The sequence below is a fragment of the Cyprinus carpio genome, chromosome A17 (assembly GCF_018340385.1).
Source record: "Cyprinus carpio isolate SPL01 chromosome A17, ASM1834038v1, whole genome shotgun sequence".
Taxonomy (NCBI): Eukaryota; Metazoa; Chordata; class Actinopteri; order Cypriniformes; family Cyprinidae; genus Cyprinus; species Cyprinus carpio.
The window spans coordinates 19201032-19219495 of record NC_056588.1 but is presented as its reverse complement, the minus strand read 5'-3'; the positions used below and the strand labels follow the sequence as shown (position 1 = coordinate 19219495).

Here is an 18464-nt window from a genome sequence, read left to right as displayed (position 1 = left end):
ATGTGTTTATGTGGTTTAAGGTAAAAAAAAAAAAAAAAAAAAAAAAAAAAAACCTTATTTTCCACATAGGCCTATTGTACATTATTGTTTCTCCTCTATGCCCCGCCTTCTGAAATGCGATTTTTACAAGACTCATCGCTCTGAAAAGCGAGGTGTGCTGTGATTGGCCAGCTATCCATCGCGTTGTGATTGGCCGAATGCCTCAAGCATGTGACGGAAATGTTACACCTCTTAACATATTGTGATGCCTTGTCCGGCCAGAGCGACGAGACATAAACATAAAAGCCATTATAAACATGATAACTTCTCACTTCTAGTCTTGTCTTCTTTGGAGGCCAAACGATGTGACAACTTTCACTTTCTCAACGAAACAGCATCACACACCGCGTCTAGAGTGAGCCGCGGCCGGCTTGAGTGAGCACAGGCAGGCGGCATGAGGCGGATTCTACGAAGGAGCGTACCTTGTGCTTGCGGCGACCACATGTGACGACCCCGGGCAGGACTCCGCTTCATTCAAGGTGAAAGCTGATCCAGCGATCCACAGAGCAAAGTTGATGTATTTCCTCAGCGACCAGCACGGATCAGCTCCAGGCATGACGAAGTGGATATCATCCTCTTTTGGAAGGCCAAACAAAGTAGTTTCACTTTCACAGAAAAACACACAGTGTCTATATGACATGGCGGCGGCGGCAACAACACTACAACGAGAATAAAAGGTACACCTTCTTTCTTTGCGTGAACATCTTGACGGTGTTATGCAAATCTTCCCACATACTGACGTAGAGATGTAGGGGCGTGTTAGAACGAGCCGTTTCAGGGGGGCATGGACGAATATTAACTTTGATAAAGAATATCTCTTAGGATTTGAGACTTTAGTCTTTGCAATTTTACAGATCTTCTTTATTCACCAAGAGCTTGTAACACTCCAAAGAGAAAGGAAAATTTGAAATCGCATCATATGACCCTTTTAAATATTTATGGGGGAACTGTCTTTTTTATTCCTAATAATGAGATTATTCATTGTATTAAATAGTCCAACTTTGCAGTAGGCCTATTTTAGTTGGCTTTGACTACTATGTGATTATGTCAAAATAATAATTGTTTGGTACAATACATATTGTGTTAAAGTTGTATTACAGAACACCTTTTCTGCTGTTTAGGTGGGATTCGGGTAAATTTAAGGATAGGTTTTTAAATGGTTAGGTTTTAAAGGGTTGGTTAAGATGTGGGGTCAACAGTGTAATTTGATGTAATAACAAAAATTAATTACAAATGTAATTACATACAGGTATTTTTTTGTAATAATATATAATTTGCGGGCCAATAATTTCACGTAATTTAATAATAAAAGTAACCTAATAATAATAATAGGCCTAATAATAAGAAGATTGTAACAGGCCTACATTAATTGGAGATGCTAAGTCCTCTTAATATTGCCAATTTTTGATGCTTTTGGCAATATCTCTGGCTATCGTCAACACATCTCAGCGACGCATCTCAGCACGGGGAGGTTATTGCAGGGCCCCACCGCAGTGCGTGCCCTGCGTGCCCGTCTGCTACGCCACTATGTGGAAATAGTTATTGTTAGTTAAATAGTGTGGAAATAATGTCAGCACTTCAACTAGAATTTACCATGTTTTCCTGCCAGCTGGCATTGAGAGTAACTGACAGAAAAAAATAACTAAATACATAGTGTAAAATAAATAAATAAAAATAAAACAATGAAAAAAAAAATCCCTACTTTCTCTCTTTTCTATGTGCCTTCATATTATATTAATTTGCAAATGTCATATTTGGCATTAGAAGTTACATTACTAATAGCAGTGGCATATGAGAAGTTTAATACCACAGAATTTTTTTTTATATATATTTGCCTTTTTCGAAGCTGCTGTATATAAGAAACACAGAGTGGCTGAATTTGCATGCTATTTAAGCTGAAGCTTATAGACATACATTACTTTCACTCCATTTAATTAGTTTTTAGCACCCCCTCTGAATTGTTAAGCCCATCCTTAGCACCCCCAACAAAAAAATCCTGGAGCCGCCACTGGGGGGAGTGAATAACCAGCGCTCTCTTCCAACCTCAATAGAGCTGAATAGAGTTACTTTTTTATTCTAGTTTTATGATGTCTGACCAAGCTAGTGTTGCTACTGTTAACATAAACATTCTTTGTTAATTAAAATAAAGCTGAAATAAAATAATAATAAAATATATGAAATGAAAAGAAACATTAGGCTTTAAAAACTTAAAACAACAATGTGCAATGTTGCCTTGGCGACAAACTGGAATAAGAGCTACTAAAACTACCAGAACTACCAAAACTGAAATAACACACACACACACACACACACACACACACACACACACACACACACACACACACAAAAAATAACAAACAAACAAAAAAAAATTGACTAAACCTGATAAAATGTACAGATAATTAAAACTATTAATAAATATTCTATGAATAATTCTAAAATAACTCTGGACTAAACATTGTCAGCAATATAGACTTGTGGTAGTACAGTACTATACAATGTAAACTGATAATTGTACCACACTGCATTGACTATATTTTCGAAATGAATACCATAACTACATCCAGTGCATGGAAAACCCATATTACTATGCAAGGTTGCAATAAATCTGGGGACTTTGACACTGGAATTCATGAGAGTATCATAATTATGTGGTGTGTAGTTCTTGTGTCTGGGAACAGATCCAGTGGGGATTCAAGCAGTCTAAGATACGGACAAACATAGACATTCCTGTCTCTGTTTTCAAATGGAGAACCTAAAACATTGATCAAAAATGGAAATGAACATAAATCAACTTGATTTAGTAAACAATACATATATTCAGCAAAGTTTTAGATAACTAAATGAACACTCAGAAGCCAAGGTTGGTTTTACCACTGATTTGTAAACTGTTTATTAGCTGTTTCACACTATGAACAGCTGTTTAAAATCGATACATGTTTAAAGTTACATTAAAAGCTTTCAGATCCCACTGGTAAGTGAGGAACACATGACAATAGCAGCAGCTTACAGAATCACACAGGCATCCTGAAACAGTATGATTCTTCACACATATATTTGCTGATCCACAATAGAGTTTACATTTAAAGTCAAAAAGGCTACAAAGTTTAAGGCTACTATAAATTCTATTATTTATATAACAAGCAAAAAAAAAAAAGATAAATGATATGAGTACCAACATTCATTTTGTAAGTATTTAGTTTAGCCAGAGGATATAAAGAAAACACTGTTGCTGACACAGTGAACCCTATATACTGAGTCTGATCCTGGCCCACAGTCCACAGACATACAGTACGCAGCTCCAGTTGTGAGAAAAATTGATTGTGTTATAAAAATTGTAAAAAAAAAAAAAAAAAAAAAAAAAAAATTGAAACTGGCTAAACGGGAATGTCAAAAGAACCATAATCTCCTGCACTTGTCAGTATGAGAAATGAGACAGACGAATGATTGTAGATTTTGGGAACATTAGGAGCCTTCAGCGATAGGGCTCGGACTTTTCTTGTTGAGGTATTCAAGAACAAAGACCTGCAGGATCTTGTTGAGATTGTTGATGGAGGTTCGATCCAGGTTCTCCTCGTTGTCGTCAAAGGTGTGCCACACTGCAGGAAAAGGAGTCGAAATGAGATGGAGAATCCGGACCCCTGGTAATGTGGAGAAATACATACGTAAGTCTTAAATACTTTTTATATGAACATTCATAAGTCTCAGAGAGGGTCTTTTACCTTGGTTGAGAAATGGTACGTGGTCATCCAGAATTAGACCCACATGCAGGCCAGGCCAGAAGTACTGAACCTCATTAGGGTGATTCTTAAGGTGACCGAGAGCATGCAGCCGACGCTCTAGATAAGAGTAAAGAGAGATTTCCTTTCAACATCAATTCATTTGGAATATTTCATTTATTATTTTGTATTCAGTAGTGTTTTTGATTAAGTTGTGCTGATCAATATGGCAGCCATCTTTAACTTGTACTGATACCCAGTGGTCTAGATGCAAAAGCAATCTACAATTCTTTTCTCTTTCTTTCTTTCTTTCTTTCTTTCTTTCTTTCTTTCTTTCTTTCTTTCTTTCTTTCTTTCTTTCTTTCTTTCTTTCTTCCTTTCTTCCTTTCTTTCTTTTCTTTCTTTCTTTCTTCCTTCCTTTCTTTCTTTCTTTCTTTCTTTCTTTCTTTCTTTCTTTCTCCAAATGTTTGAATGTGTATCACAGTTTCCACAAACATTTGACCTGTAGTGTTTTGTCATCCATAACAAAACCCACCTAAATTTATTTGAAAGTGAAACCAGAAGGGAAAAAACATGACACAAGGAAACAGAGCAGAAAAATACTAACCAATATTTTGTAGTCTGGAAAGCCATCGCGTCGTACTGGAGAACTGATTACCGAAGCGAGGATTCGGACCTCCAATCAAGTCCAGTAGAACGAACAAATCCTGGTGAGAAATTGAATGAATGAAAGACTTTAACCAGATTTGTATTTTGTCAATGTTTGCTTGCTCTTTAACCTTACATTCGCAATACACTCTTAGAAAAAAGGTACAAAAGCAGTCACTGTGGCAGTATCCTTACAAAAAGTACTAATAGGTAGCTTTTAGTACTAATATATACATTTCAGTATACTAGTATGTATCTTTTAATAAACAAGGTACCACCCCATTGACAGATTTTTCCTGAGTGTATGTGATTGTCCATTTGCATATATAACATAATTCAGGACTGTTGTATGTTCTATATTCAAATTCTATAGTCATGGTGCTTTTGCATCTAAAATATATCCCAAATATATCTCAGGAAGATAGCTGTGTAGGAGAAACCAAGAGAAATCTTTCTTTAGTGAAAAATCTCATGAGGAAGTACAAATGTAATCTGAGAAATACAGCAGAAGGAAAGCCTATCAGTGAAGAACAAATTAAATATAAGCGTGTTCCTCGCAAAAAGTTCCAGAAATCTTATAAACAGTGCATAAGTCATATGGGCCACTTTAACAGTACCTGGGACAGGCTAAATATCAAAATATCTGATTTTGTTTCTCAAGTAAGAAAGTAAGTATACATACTGTATTTGGAACAACTTTACGATGAGTAAATTAATAAGAATAGACATTTTTTAACAACAAGTATGATGCAGTACGTTATTTTTAGATTAGTCTGGCTGTATGTTAATGTATTAATCAATGTTTGTGAGAGAACTGTACAATGCCGTCGAGCTGGCTGGTGTTGGTGGCTTCTGGTGGATGTGCTGTTGTCGCCATTTTGTGGGCTAAATGACGGGAGCCGTACAGAGAGTCCTCAGAGGTCCACTGGTAAAGTGCCTCCTCTCCATCAAAGAAGAAGAGCTGCAGAGACAGATCTGACCCAGAGTCCTGTGAGAAACAGCAAAACACACACATGCTGCCATCTACCTGTGACACTACAGAATACAGCACAAATAATATCACTTTATACATAAACCCAAAATTAATCCCAAGATTGGCACAAACTTAAGTTCAGCTACCAACTTAAAAAGAGGGATTGGTAAATGTATAACAAAAATAAACAAAACCACAATTCAGTTCAGTAAAGCTTCCTGCATAGTTCTCTTTCAGTTGTTTTCTCCCTTCCCTGATCATCATCTCTGATAACTCTAAGCTATCAACATTTCAACAGTAGCTCGTCTGATTATACCAGACGAGCAAAATGCTTTATTTATTTGCAAATGCTCTTTTAGGAAGAACAATTTAGAATACTGACAACTTTACATGAACACAGAACATGACAGAAGAGATTTTTACTTTTGAAGAAAAAAGCCCTATCGCAAAAAATATGCACCACCTACAATAAACCCTTCTCTAAACCTAAACCTGATAGTGTTAACAAAAGTAAACGCATTTGCTGCAACTATGTTAGCTTGTTTTGAGATCTTTTACCATGACTCACATGAGTGCTCCGCATCGCTGTACCAGGTGAGCTACCGAGCAAGTTTACTATGTCAGAAAAGCCATATATATGGAGCTGGTTATGTGATGCAAATGTCAAAATGTATTCATTTACAAATAAAGCATTAAAGTAAGTCTTTATTAATTAATAATCTGCCTCTCTAATCATAATTATGTGAAAAGTAATAAAAATTGTTGCTGTTTACTGCTACATGTGTTCATTTCAGCTGGAAACTGCTGTACATTAGTACGTTTAGGTACAGTATGTTATTGGAGTTTTCGAACATGTGGGTAGAGGCATGTTTTTTCCAATGAGCCTGTTTATCCTTAATTTACACCATGGCAACATATAATGCTCATGGTTATGGTTGTAGTGGCAGTTCTTTAAAGGGGAATGAATTAAAACTTTCCCCCCAAAAAATTACTGTGAAAACAGTCACATAGCTAAAGCAAAGCACATCTGCTAAAAATATTACAAAATAAAAACAAATATGTGAAAAAAAAAAAAACTCAATCAACTACTAATTAACTAGTTTTTCAACCATGATGACCCAGCCCTAGTTCCTGTGTACACTGCCAAACCTTCAAGGTCTTTAGTTCATCATCTTGGGCTCTTGCCAGTTCCAGAATCATAGAGCAGGGAACAGCAGAATCCGTCGCTCCGAGAAACTCACGGCCATCCCACTGTGGAGGGTAGTATTTGGAGTCAAAGTGGCAGGCCAGAACCAACTGACGTTTGGCCGCAGGGTTGAGAGTTGCAATTATGTTAGTAAAAGGAAACTGGCCGTAAGGCGTATGAGCATAGAAGGCATCCTCCGTCACTTCCCACCCCGCGTTCATTGAGCCGAGAGTTGATTTAATATGCTAAAGACAGAGAAATTCAGACAATGAACAGACTGTGACATTTAAAAGTTAGCTTTCATACACACACACACACTGACCTGCTGAACGTGTTGGCTTCCACTTGAACCAGGATAGCGCACAACAAGCATGGGCTTCAGGTCCTTCTGCCACATCCGGTCCAGATCGGTACGAGATACCACACTACTTAGTTCACTGGAGCTCAATGTGGTTGCTTCATGTTTCAGCTGAAGTGAAAATGAATACAAATCTTTATTCATTCATTTATTCCACAGTGGGGTACTCATAACTTTGTGTCACAAGTTAACATACTCCTGGGGCCACGACAAAATCAAGACCATGTCCAAGAATATGATCCACATTTTCATAATCTATGTCTTGTCTTAAATAGGACTCAACCTTCAACTGAGCTGGTCTCAACTACAACACTGCTTTTGCATACAGCATGTTTGTGTGCATTTACTGTATTCTATAATCATCCCTCTCTTTTACTACTAAGAAATTGTTAGTCTCTTTGATTGCTGTTAGTAATCGGATTGAAAAGCCTTAATGTAAACACCTCAATCAATAAAACTGACCTCAATCTATATAAAATTCTGATCAAATTGAAAGGAGTGGTGTAGAAATAAACCTTTAGGAAATAAAATGAGGGGATATTTACATGACACTGTTTACTAAAAACAACTGAAAACTTTATATGCTTTTTGGCCGTTCATTTATAAGACAACAGCATTTTGGGGGCCTGAAAACACAAACTTTTCAAAAAGAAAAAAATTTCTGTTCTTAGTACATTTGTTTCATGTAAACGTACCATATGTATGTAAACATTTGTATCTTCTCACTTCTCAGCCATATTCAAAAATACCTTGCCCACATGCACAATGCCTTGATGCATGTTTACCAGAGCCTTCTTATAATTAGATCTTATGAAAATGCATTGGTTTATTTATGTCTTACAAACTTGCCAGCGGATGAGACTGAATATTTACTGGATATTTGAAAGAAAAAAAAACTTTTCTGACGTATTTCAAATGTTTTCTTAAAAGTATGTAATTAAGGCAAAAATGACAACTAGAATTATCGTGGTAGTCTTCACCAGTTCTGAACGCAGTGACTGGGGCACTACGCATGTGCTTAAGTTTTGTTAAGACTACAAAAATGCACATGTAAATGAAAATGTGAATCGGATTGCAAAGTTTAGGGTTCATGTAAATATACATTTCTGAATCTGAAACTGGATTAGATTCGTACGAATTGACAAAAATGAGTGCCTGTAAACTTATCTACTGTTGTTCCAAATTTTCACACAGCTCTGATTCGCTGCAGGTAATTACAGTTATAATTGTGTGCATGATTGTAAGCTTGATATTGCTTCAATATAACACTTCAATAAACATAAAGGTAAGTACAATACACAAAAGACCATTTGTTTTGGGTATTTCTGTTTTGTCATAATAGTTCCAGACCAGAATAAACCACTGCATCCCTGAGGAATTAGTGTTCCGAACAAATCAGCCAGGTGTGTCATTCAATGACTCATTCACATATTCAGTTCCCAACCCCTAATGGCTAAAAAATCCCCACTACTAGTTCACAGACTGAAGTGATATAAAACAATGCAAAGTCAACACTCTTATAACATTGCTCTGCTGATCAAATTTGACAACTGGGATGGCAAGATATGTTAAGTAAATTAGGGCATTTACATTTTTGGGCTGACTACCCCTTTAAGATGGCTGAGAAATCTCAATTAAACTGATTTGTGATGTTCTTCACTCATAATGAATCATATCCAAAAGTCTATTCTTACTCCATTTACAAAGTTTAAGATAATACCTGACTTGCAATACATGCAATTCTAATTCAGTGACTCCTATTACAGTCAGATAAACATGATGATTATACTCTTGCTTAATGGTAATGTTGCAACCAAACTAGTACAGTCTTGTTTGAATGAGAAATTATACACTGCATATGTCTAGAGGATAATTATGTGTTCGAACTACATGGCAATAGAAGGTTCTGAAATGACATTAAAGAGAGGGAAACACAGCTGGCGGACATTCATAGAGGATATCTGAAAAGTCTGAAAAGCTTTCGATTATATTTTCTTTCATGAATAACAGTTTTAAGATGGATAGAAGACAGCTAATCAAACTACTTCTGCTTTCTTTTATGCTTAGTCCAATTCTTCTTTTTCTGTGATTATTGATTCCACATGTGTTGTTTAAGCCACTTGATATGAACAACACAGAAGAGAAGCCATCTGGCAGATACGATTACATCATCTTTTTTGTATCATCATTATTGTGACTTGATCAGAAAAAAAAAAAAAATGTTGTTTGTTTTAAATATGTGTCAAGGTAAAGACAACACTCCAAAGTAACATGGCGGTGACATATAAAATGCTAAAAGATTCTATTCCACAATGTCACTTATAAGTTTGCTGTATACATTTAATAATCTACCACCTGTTAAAAACATTTTTTAAAACAAATCCAGTGTTTTCAGTTTTCTGATAACATGCTAAAAATCACAAAAAAAGTAGCATCATACAAACACAGAGAAGACATTTCCACAAAATGCAGGTTTTCATAACAAAACAAAGGGAATTAATTCTAAAGAGAGAAAATCTATAAATATTAAGATCTCCTACTGGTGGATCAGTGATGGGGATCCTGTTCCTATAGCAACAATTGGAGACAAACTGAGCAACATGAATGGAATTCTAAAGATGTAAGTGACCAGATCATGCTTGTAAAGCCATGAAGCAAATTAAGCTTACTTTCCCCAGTCAGTTTAAGTGACTTTCACGCATCAATTGGAAATTTGAAATAAAAATGAGGACATATATCAAATAAATGAAAGAATGCATGAATAAATAAAGAATTCAAATCATTATATTTGTATTATGTTATCCATTAAAAATAGACAAATATTGCCTATTAAATTCTTAAGACATTTAAAGGAAGAAACGCTCTCCTTTCATGAGAAGCATAGTAAAATATGTTGAATTTACGACAAAAAAAAAAAAGAAAAAAAATAAGAAAAATTCTCAAACCACATTGCTCAGAAGCTGATACTCTATGCCAGTTCTTTTAAAAGGGAACGGCTTAAAATGATGCAAACTGCTGTGCAAAGGCTGATACCTTTTCCTCCTGCCACGGAACAGTGTTGCAGCTCGTCGGTGTCGCTAGGATGCCAATCAAAGCCAATAGACTCGTGGTCCAGCGTCGTTCGATCATCTCCTCCGTTTCGTCCGCACGACGGTCTCCCGACTCCAGACAACTCGATCATGTGAGAAAACAATTTACAAATCCTACTATGGCGACGGAATAACTCATGAATATTAATAACATTCCGTGACGCTTTGCAAACTGATTTGTGAACAAGTATCATGATATTAACTACATAAGAAGACTGGGCGCACAAGGAAGGTTACCATGCAAAGTCAGTGAGACTTATTAATATTCACGATTATCTACTTCGATTTGGCAAAAAGAGCCAGCTGCTGAGTTTCTTTGCCTGTCCTTAAATAAACAAAGAATTTAGATAATACCGAGTTGCTTTCTATGTACTAATGGGCAGGGGCGCCCCCAAGGGGTGGCCAGGGGTAAACTCTGGCCACCCCTGTGGCCACCCCTAGGATGATTTGCAGTGGCTACTATTAATTTAAATCTATTTTAAATCTATTAATTTTAGATCTATATAATTTATATATCATTTAATATAGTTACTATCACACGAAGAGTGACTTTTTTTCTCCAGAAGTCTCCATAATTGCAAAATGTGACATTGATTTCATACAACAGTTCAATAAACAAGAAGTTAATATCAAGAGTTTTACGTTTTAGACAACATATTCACTTTTTGCGCTCTATTTCTAAAAACAAAAATCATTCCAAACCCAGCCACTGTTTTGCGTCTCTGAGCAACATGATAGGGTTTCGTTCCTGAATGAATCAATCGTTTAAATGATTCGGTTCAATCGCAATGACTCACTTATTAAAAGTGACTCGCTGCCACCTACTGGCGGTTTTAATTTCACATTTAAGGTACCATTTCATTTTTTAAACAATTTCAAACCACAGTTTTCAATGTTTTATGTTTAAAAATATCAAAACATTATTTATTAATTTGTAACTCCAGGTTAAAGTATTCCATGTCCCTCAGAGCTCCATTAAACAGTGTGTAAAAAACATCTAAATGGCACTTCAGATGCAGTTTCTGTTTTCTCTGCATTGCAAAGATCAATTTTGTTGATACTGATTGCATTTGCTTGTTAACAGCCCAAATGGAAGTGTCTGACTTAAAAGATGGTGCACACTTTTAGAAAAAAATGGCGTAAAGGTTAAAAAAAGCCTCAGCTGTCAGCACACTTAGAAATAAGATATCAGCACAATAACACACACAGCAAAATATTGTCTAATTTTCGTTATCGATAAAATCCCAGAAATCACAGAGATATCATTTTTTGTCAATATTGCAAACCCTTTATTTATTTATTTATTTTTTGATGTGCCATCCCAAGATTTACTGTGGCCTCATCTGGCCACCCCTATTAAAATTTTCTGGGGGCGCCACTGCTAATGAGTACCATTCATATTCTAAATAAATGAAAAATAAAAACAAAAACAAAACTATATATATATATCCTATCTACCTACCTATCTATCTATCTAGATAGATAGATAGATAGATGGATAGACAGATAGAAAGATATGTTTATACCATAGATTTCTAAATATGAAAGGACAAAGGAATTTGAATCTGTTGTTGTTTATTTCAGTGAATGTACCATAAATATTAAGTTACAGTTAAGTTATTATTTTATCTTCAAACTGCATTGCGTTTTTATTTATTTATTTTTTAAGACTGTTAGTAGGCCTATGTTAAAGAATCTAGTAACCTGGTTGCCCATTTTCATGGTTTTCACGGTTGCCCAACTGTTATCAGTAAATCTAACTGCGACCCTCACGTCACAAATCGAATATTCAATGGTCTTTTGGGCCCCGATATACTTCAAACGAAATCGAACTGATATGACGTCATTTCGAACAAAATCAGGAACGAAAATGTCCTGGAACGAGCGCTGTGTGAACAAAAGCCATTACTAATGCCGTGTCGTAGAGATGACGCACGTTATCGCGCGACTCTTTTAGCGGTTGTTTTGAAGGCAGATCGTATGCCGGGACACATTACCCGTGTATTTGCCGGAATCGCAGTGTGAAAGGGCCTTTGGTGTCGACGACCCAGAGTTATGCAAAAAGCGACGCAGAGAAACATGCGAGACAAGTTTTCCAAAGCCATGAAAAGAATGAAAGGAAAGAGCAAATATATAAGGTAGCAAGTACCAAATACATGTTTCAAATAAATGTTACACCATACTGCTGCTGTCGTTTCTTTCAATAAGCGAATTTAAAGGGTATACAAGAAATGAAATGCCAAACGAACATACAACCCAGCTAACAAAAATGAGTTGTCAGAACGTTTTACTAACATTTCCCTTAAGTTATGAAAATGTTATTTCGGAATGTTTTGTACACGTTGAGAACGGCAAGTTTTTTTAATGTATTGAGAACATTTTTTTGTGGGGTTTCTGCGAACGTTACAGGAACATTCCGTCCTACCATTTTAAAAACGTAACGAAAACTTAATTACTGAATGTTTTTTAAATTTTTAAAATTAGCATTTTTTTAATGTATTAGGAACGTTTTTTCTAGGTTTATGTGAACGTTATAGAAACATTCCATTCTATCATCTTGAAAACGTTATGAAAATGATATTAGTGAATGTTCATTAAATGTTTGAAATGTGAATTTTCTTAATGTATTAGGAACGTTTTTTCTTGGTTTATGTGACCATTATAGAAACATTCCATTCTATCATCTTGAAAACCGACACTGCCACATCCGTGCCGGAATCGGCACGACACTGAAGTGTACAGCGCCCCGGGCATGGCCCGGATTAATTTTTAATATCTTCTTTACTGTTCACTAATCTTTCATTTAAAATTGATACGCTGCCAAAATGTTTACTTACCGCTAACCCTAACTCATGTCATTATGATAAATGCATTTAAAAGTAAAGAACTCACTGGATTAAGTTGGCATGAGAACAATTTATTTACAAAACTATGCAATTACAGCAAAAAAGAAGACAAAAAAAAAACAAGTTATACAGAAAGTTTATATAAATATAAAAATCATAACATTTAACTAAATTACCCTTACATTTATTTATAGTTATGTATAAATAATTTAACACGTATAAACAAACACAGGTGATACTTCACAATTTACAATAAGGTTTCATTTGTAACATTAGTTACCTACCCAACATGAACTAACATGACAAATACTTAACATTAACCTTAGTTAACTGTAGTTAATATATTAACCTAGTTAATTTCAACATTTACTAATACATTGTTAAGAACAAAAGTTGTGCCTGTTGACATTATTTAATGGATCAGAGCCAACATGAACTAACAAAGAAAAGTTGTTGTTTTTTAACCGTATCAAAGATTAATGCAAATTGTAACAAATGTATTGCTCGTTATTTAATGTTAATTTCAACATTTATTAATGTTAACTAATGATACCTTATTGTAAAGATACACCAAAACTTAGTGTTTTGAATAACCCATTAGTAAATGACAGAGTTTTAAAATTAACACCATTTTGTACTTTTTATTTATTTATCTAATCATTTACTATTACTATTACCATGAATCATTTCTGACTAAAACAATGGGTACTTTTCTTCGGTTGTTGACCATATTCAAATTACTCAGGATTTATGGTTTTTCCACATCTTAATCCGGTGACATCTTTGTTTGGGAGCTTTTATTTCTGCACCTGTAAAGAGCAAATAATATACAAGTATCTATTAGTAAAGGTGTAACGTAATGCATCATTGTGAACTACATTAAATGTATGTTGTAGCAATGTACCTGTTATTTGACAGACTATTTACAGCACCAACTGCAGTGACAGCACAATAAGAGGCTGTGCCCAGCATGATTAATATTTAGTGTGTAGCATGCTAATTAAAGAGAGTAAACCCAAAATATGAAAATCATTTTGTCCCCTTCGTACTGTCCATACCTGACAAACTTGTTGGGTTTGATTACCAGCATTCTTCAAAGTATCTTCTTTTGAGTTCTGCAGATAAACAAAAGTAAGAGGTTTGGTAAAACGTAAAAGACAGAATTCTGGTTAACTATACATTGAAGTAAATTAATAAACACTTTTCACGAGTCATCGCTATGCAGAAAAATAACAATGATACCTGCAATAAAATGCTTGAAAAATCCACATTCAGTAGATCCAAAGCTTGCTTTTGACCAGGTATCTTCAATTAATATTCCCTGCAGTTACTACAAAAAATAACACTGTAAAATATTCAATGCAAACATTTTACTTGAACTTACTTTCTCATTGTCTCTAATGCTCCTTGCTAGTTCAGTCAGAAGTATAATAAAGATGATTTCACTGTCTTGGACTTCAACCACTGCTCAGTGTTCACAGGTGTCTCAGTAATTTACTACAAAACATAGAAATATTAAAAGTAGGGCTGTCAAATGATTAATCACGATTAATCACATCCAAAATAAAAGTTTTGTTTACATAATATATGTATGTGTACAGGGTATATTTATTATACGGAAGTTCCTAAGCGGCCATGCATTATAATTTTTTTTCTTTTGTTTTCTCGTTATAACGTATGTGTACAGGGTATATTTATTATGTTATATATTCGTTTTTCAATAACACACACATAAATTCGTTATATTAGAAAAATATTTTACATGCGCCAGCAGGTGGCACTATAGACCTGATTTATATATTTTATATTCTTATCGCTTTTATATTATATATAAATATATATGAATATTATTATAAACAGTAACATATTCTTGCTTAAATATATGTATTCTGTTTGCATGTGTGTGTATTTACATATACATAATAAATATTACACAGTATACACACATATAGGACGTGATGTAAACAAAACTTTTATTTTGGATGTGATTAATCGTGATTAATCATTTGACAGCCCTAATAAAAATAAAACTTTAAAAAGAAAAAATAAATAACCACTTACTACCTTGTATCACTACATCCTGACTGAAGAAGCATGAACTGTGATGCTGTGTTTGCGTTGTAGTCACGTGAGTTTTCGCAGAGATGAGCATCTGTATAGTCGACGAAAATTAGTCTTATATTTGTCGAGATAACGAGAAAAATTAAGTCTGTAAAAGCAGGACAGAGATATTGCAGATGATCTCAGACAAACTGATGCATATATACACAGATACACACATACAGGACATTCTCATCATAAAAAGATCTGTAGCTGAAACTAGCTAATGCATTTAGTTGAGTCACGTTATTTGAAAACAACGGACCCAAACAAATAGGACAGAGATATTGCAGATCTTCACTCTGATACATATAAGAAATATGGGGAGTGGGTTGGGTTTCTCATGTTTTCTTATTGCAACTGCATTAACAAAAATAAGAATGTGGAAGGTAAAAAACAAACAAACCTTTTTTCTTTGTATATGCTGAACCACTATGATTTTCATCTTCCTCGTCTGTTGGTGGGTTGGGTTTCTCGTCAGTTTTCTGCAGAGTAAAAACTTTAGAGTAGACCCACACAACAATTAGATCAAAAATTAAAACTATATCGTTTATTTTATTTATTTTTTTACTTAGGTTTCACACAAAGCCGCGTTCGCTGCAGTCTCACACGTGAGGTGAAGGTTTGCGAGTTCATTTATGAGCTTATGAGCGCCTGCGCTAGATACACGTGAGCGCGCAATGAAGCGCGTTCAAAATACATACAAGCAAACGTATATAAGAATGACCTGCTGCGTTACATAAATATAGATTTGATATTGTTATGAATATTAGAGAACGTTCTGTCCTATAAAGCACTTTTTTGTTTTTACATTGTATCGCAGATAATTTGTTTTTAACAAATTCACGACATTAGACGTATTAACATTATAAGATACTGTAAAGAGCTTAAGCCAAGTTTAAAATAGTTTTATGTTATTTATTGCTATATTAATGTAACCATCTATGACTGAACCGAGCCGAGTCATTGCCAGAAGTGGGCCGGACTCTACAGCCAGACTCGGGTCGGTTACGGTGAACAGGAATCGGGTTAGTGCTTTACAGGCGCATCACAAACACATGCGCGAGAGCGAGCTGCGGGCCACACTCGGCCTGGATAACACCCAGCTAACAGGGAACGTTCCCATAACTTTCACTAACATAATGTAAAAGTTAAGTAAATGTTAGAAAAAAATGTTCCTGACATAATGTTTCTGGAACAGTCTTATAATGTTTTCATAGTTAAAATACATTGTCGTAACATTGAGCGAAAACGTTCCCATAACAACGTTCTTGTAACGTCTTTATGATGTTACTTTTAATTGACTGATGTTCTCATAATGTTGAAGGAAAACGTTCTCATAAAAATGTTCTTGTAATGTCTGTATGATGTTATTTTTAAACCACAGACTTTATCATAATTTTGAAGGAAAACGTTCTCATAACAATGTTCCTGTAACGTTCGCAGAAACCCCACAAAAAATGTTCTCAATACATTAAAAAAACTTGTCGTTCTCAACGTGTACAAAAACATTCCGAAATAACGTTTTCATAACTTAAGGGAAATGTTAGTAAAACGTTCTGACAACTCATTTTTGTTAGCTGGGCACTCGCCGAGGTCGGGCCGATTACAACATGCTGTCTGGGACTGGTCACACTCGTAATTTTTGTTCCCATCACTTCTAAAATGAAGGCATTCCAATAATGGTGTTTTAAGAATATATTTGTTCAACATTATGAAATAACACTATAAACACGTTACAAGAACGTTGTTATGAGAACATCAGTCAATTAAAAATAACATCATAAAGATGTTACAAGAACGTTGTTATGGGAAAGTTTTCCTTCAACATTATCAGAACATCAGTCAATTGAAAATAACATCATAAAGACGTTACAAGAACGTTGTTATGAGAACGTTTTCCTTCAACATTATGAGAACATCAGTCAAGTAAACATAACATCATAAAGACGTTACAAGAAATATTTGTTGTTATGAGAACGTTTTCCTTCAACATTATGAGAAACCTGGTCCAGTCAATTAAAAATAACATCATAAAGACGTTACAAGAACGTTGTTATGGGAACGTTTTCCCTCAACATTATGAAAACATCAATCAAGTAAAAAAAATCCTAAAGACGTTACAAGAACGTTGTTATGAGAACGTTTTTGCTCAACATTATGAGAACATCAGTCAAGTAAAAATAACATCATAAAGACGTTACAAGAACTTTGTTATTGGAACGTTTTCCTTCAACATTATGAGAACATCAGTCAATTAAAAATAACATCATAAAGACGTTACAAGAACGTTGTTATGGGAACGTTTTCGCTCAACATTATGAAAACATCAATCAAGTAAAAAAACATCCTAAAGACGTTACAAGAACATTGTTATGAGAACGTTTTTGCTCAACATTATGAGAACATCAGTCAAGTAAAAATAACATCATAAAGACGTTACAAGAACGTTGTTATGAGAACGTTTTCCTTCAACATTATGAGAACATCAGTCAATTAAAAATAACATCATAAAGACGTTACAAGAACGTTGTTATTGGAACGTTTTCGCTCAACATTTTGAAAACATCAATCAAGTAAAAATAATATCATAAAGACGTTACAAGAACGTTGTTATGAGAACGTTTTTGCTCAACATTCTGAAAACATCAAGTAAAAAAAACATCATAAAGACGTTACAAGAACGTTGTTATTTGAACGTTTTCGCTCAACATTATGAAAACATCAAGTAAAAATAACATCATAAAGACGTTACAGGAACGTTGTTATGGGAACGTTTTCCCTCAACATTATGAGAACATCAGTCAATTAAAAATAACATCATAAAGACGTTACAAGAACGTTGTTATGAGAACGTTTTCCCTCAACGTTACGACAATGTATTTTAACTATGAAAACATTATAAGACTGTTCCAGAAACATTATGTCAGGAACGTTTTTTTTCTAACATTTACATAACTTTTACATAATGTTAGTGAAAGTTATGGGAACGTTCCCTGTTAGCTGGGAATACACCTTTGTTTTTATCCAAACTAAATCATGACACCACATAAAATATTAAAATGTGTAACAATTTATCCAGTTTTATATAATTAATGAACACTAATAAAATAAAGTAACAAACTGACTCCAATATTTTTTTCCACATCATGCTAAAGTTTTACTGACTATGAGACATTCACACTTCCCATAAAGGACTGATTATGGTTCTTTTGTTTTGCAAACATGATACTTGACTCTGAACTGCTGCTAATCATTATTGTTTTGTCTAAAATATTCTGACCATTGGTGCCCGTCTCACACTTAGATTGCCTACACTTCATCATTTCATCGTTGTTGTGTGTCGCGAGTCATGTTTACATTAATCTACACCCCGCCTCCAGCAATGTTCGAAAACAGTATACCGTCGCTCAGCCTTTTCGAACTTCTTTTTGCCCCCAAACATAGAACGAAAACGAACTTCGTCTGAAGTATATCTGGGCCTAAAGGGTTATTCAGCGCCCAAG

At 34.7% G+C, this 18464-nt stretch overlaps 1 protein-coding gene, 1 long non-coding RNA gene and 1 pseudogene across 2 annotated transcripts; all 3 read right to left on the bottom strand.

Moving 5' to 3' along the window:
• LOC109077191 overlaps window positions 1-526 on the bottom strand; it is a 66733-nt pseudogene extending 66207 nt beyond the window's left edge.
• A 2377-nt stretch (window positions 527-2903) lies between these two features.
• Window positions 2904-10320, bottom strand: LOC122148192 (glutaminyl-peptide cyclotransferase-like). Its single transcript, XM_042774339.1, has 7 exons — window positions 9957-10320; window positions 6888-7034; window positions 6529-6810; window positions 5227-5394; window positions 4366-4465; window positions 3762-3878; window positions 2904-3680 (listed from the first exon to the last, which is right to left on the bottom strand). Exons 1-7 carry the CDS (start codon window positions 10050-10052, stop codon window positions 3505-3507), a joined length of 1086 nt encoding a protein of 361 aa, XP_042630273.1. The 5' UTR covers window positions 10053-10320; the 3' UTR covers window positions 2904-3504.
• A 3036-nt stretch (window positions 10321-13356) lies between these two features.
• On the bottom strand, window positions 13357-14350 carry LOC122148272. Its single transcript, XR_006162220.1, has 3 exons — window positions 14243-14350; window positions 13917-13973; window positions 13357-13667 (listed from the first exon to the last, which is right to left on the bottom strand). It is a non-coding gene; the product is annotated as an uncharacterized LOC122148272 (long non-coding RNA).
• Between the last annotated feature and the right edge of the window lie 4114 nt (window positions 14351-18464).

Bases quoted from the DNA above. Each gene is read 5' to 3' on its own strand.
- LOC122148192 (XM_042774339.1), bottom strand. From the start codon at position 10,052: ATGATCGAACGACGCTGGACCACGAGTCTATTGGCTTTGATTGGCATC. The intron at 6,811-6,887 runs GTCAGTGTGTGT...CTCTGTCTTTAG, and splicing joins GAAGCCAACACGTTCAGCAG to CATATTAAATCAACTCTCGG. The intron at 3,681-3,761 runs GTAAAAGACCCT...CCACATTACCAG, and splicing joins CGTACCATTTCTCAACCAAG to GGGTCCGGATTCTCCATCTC.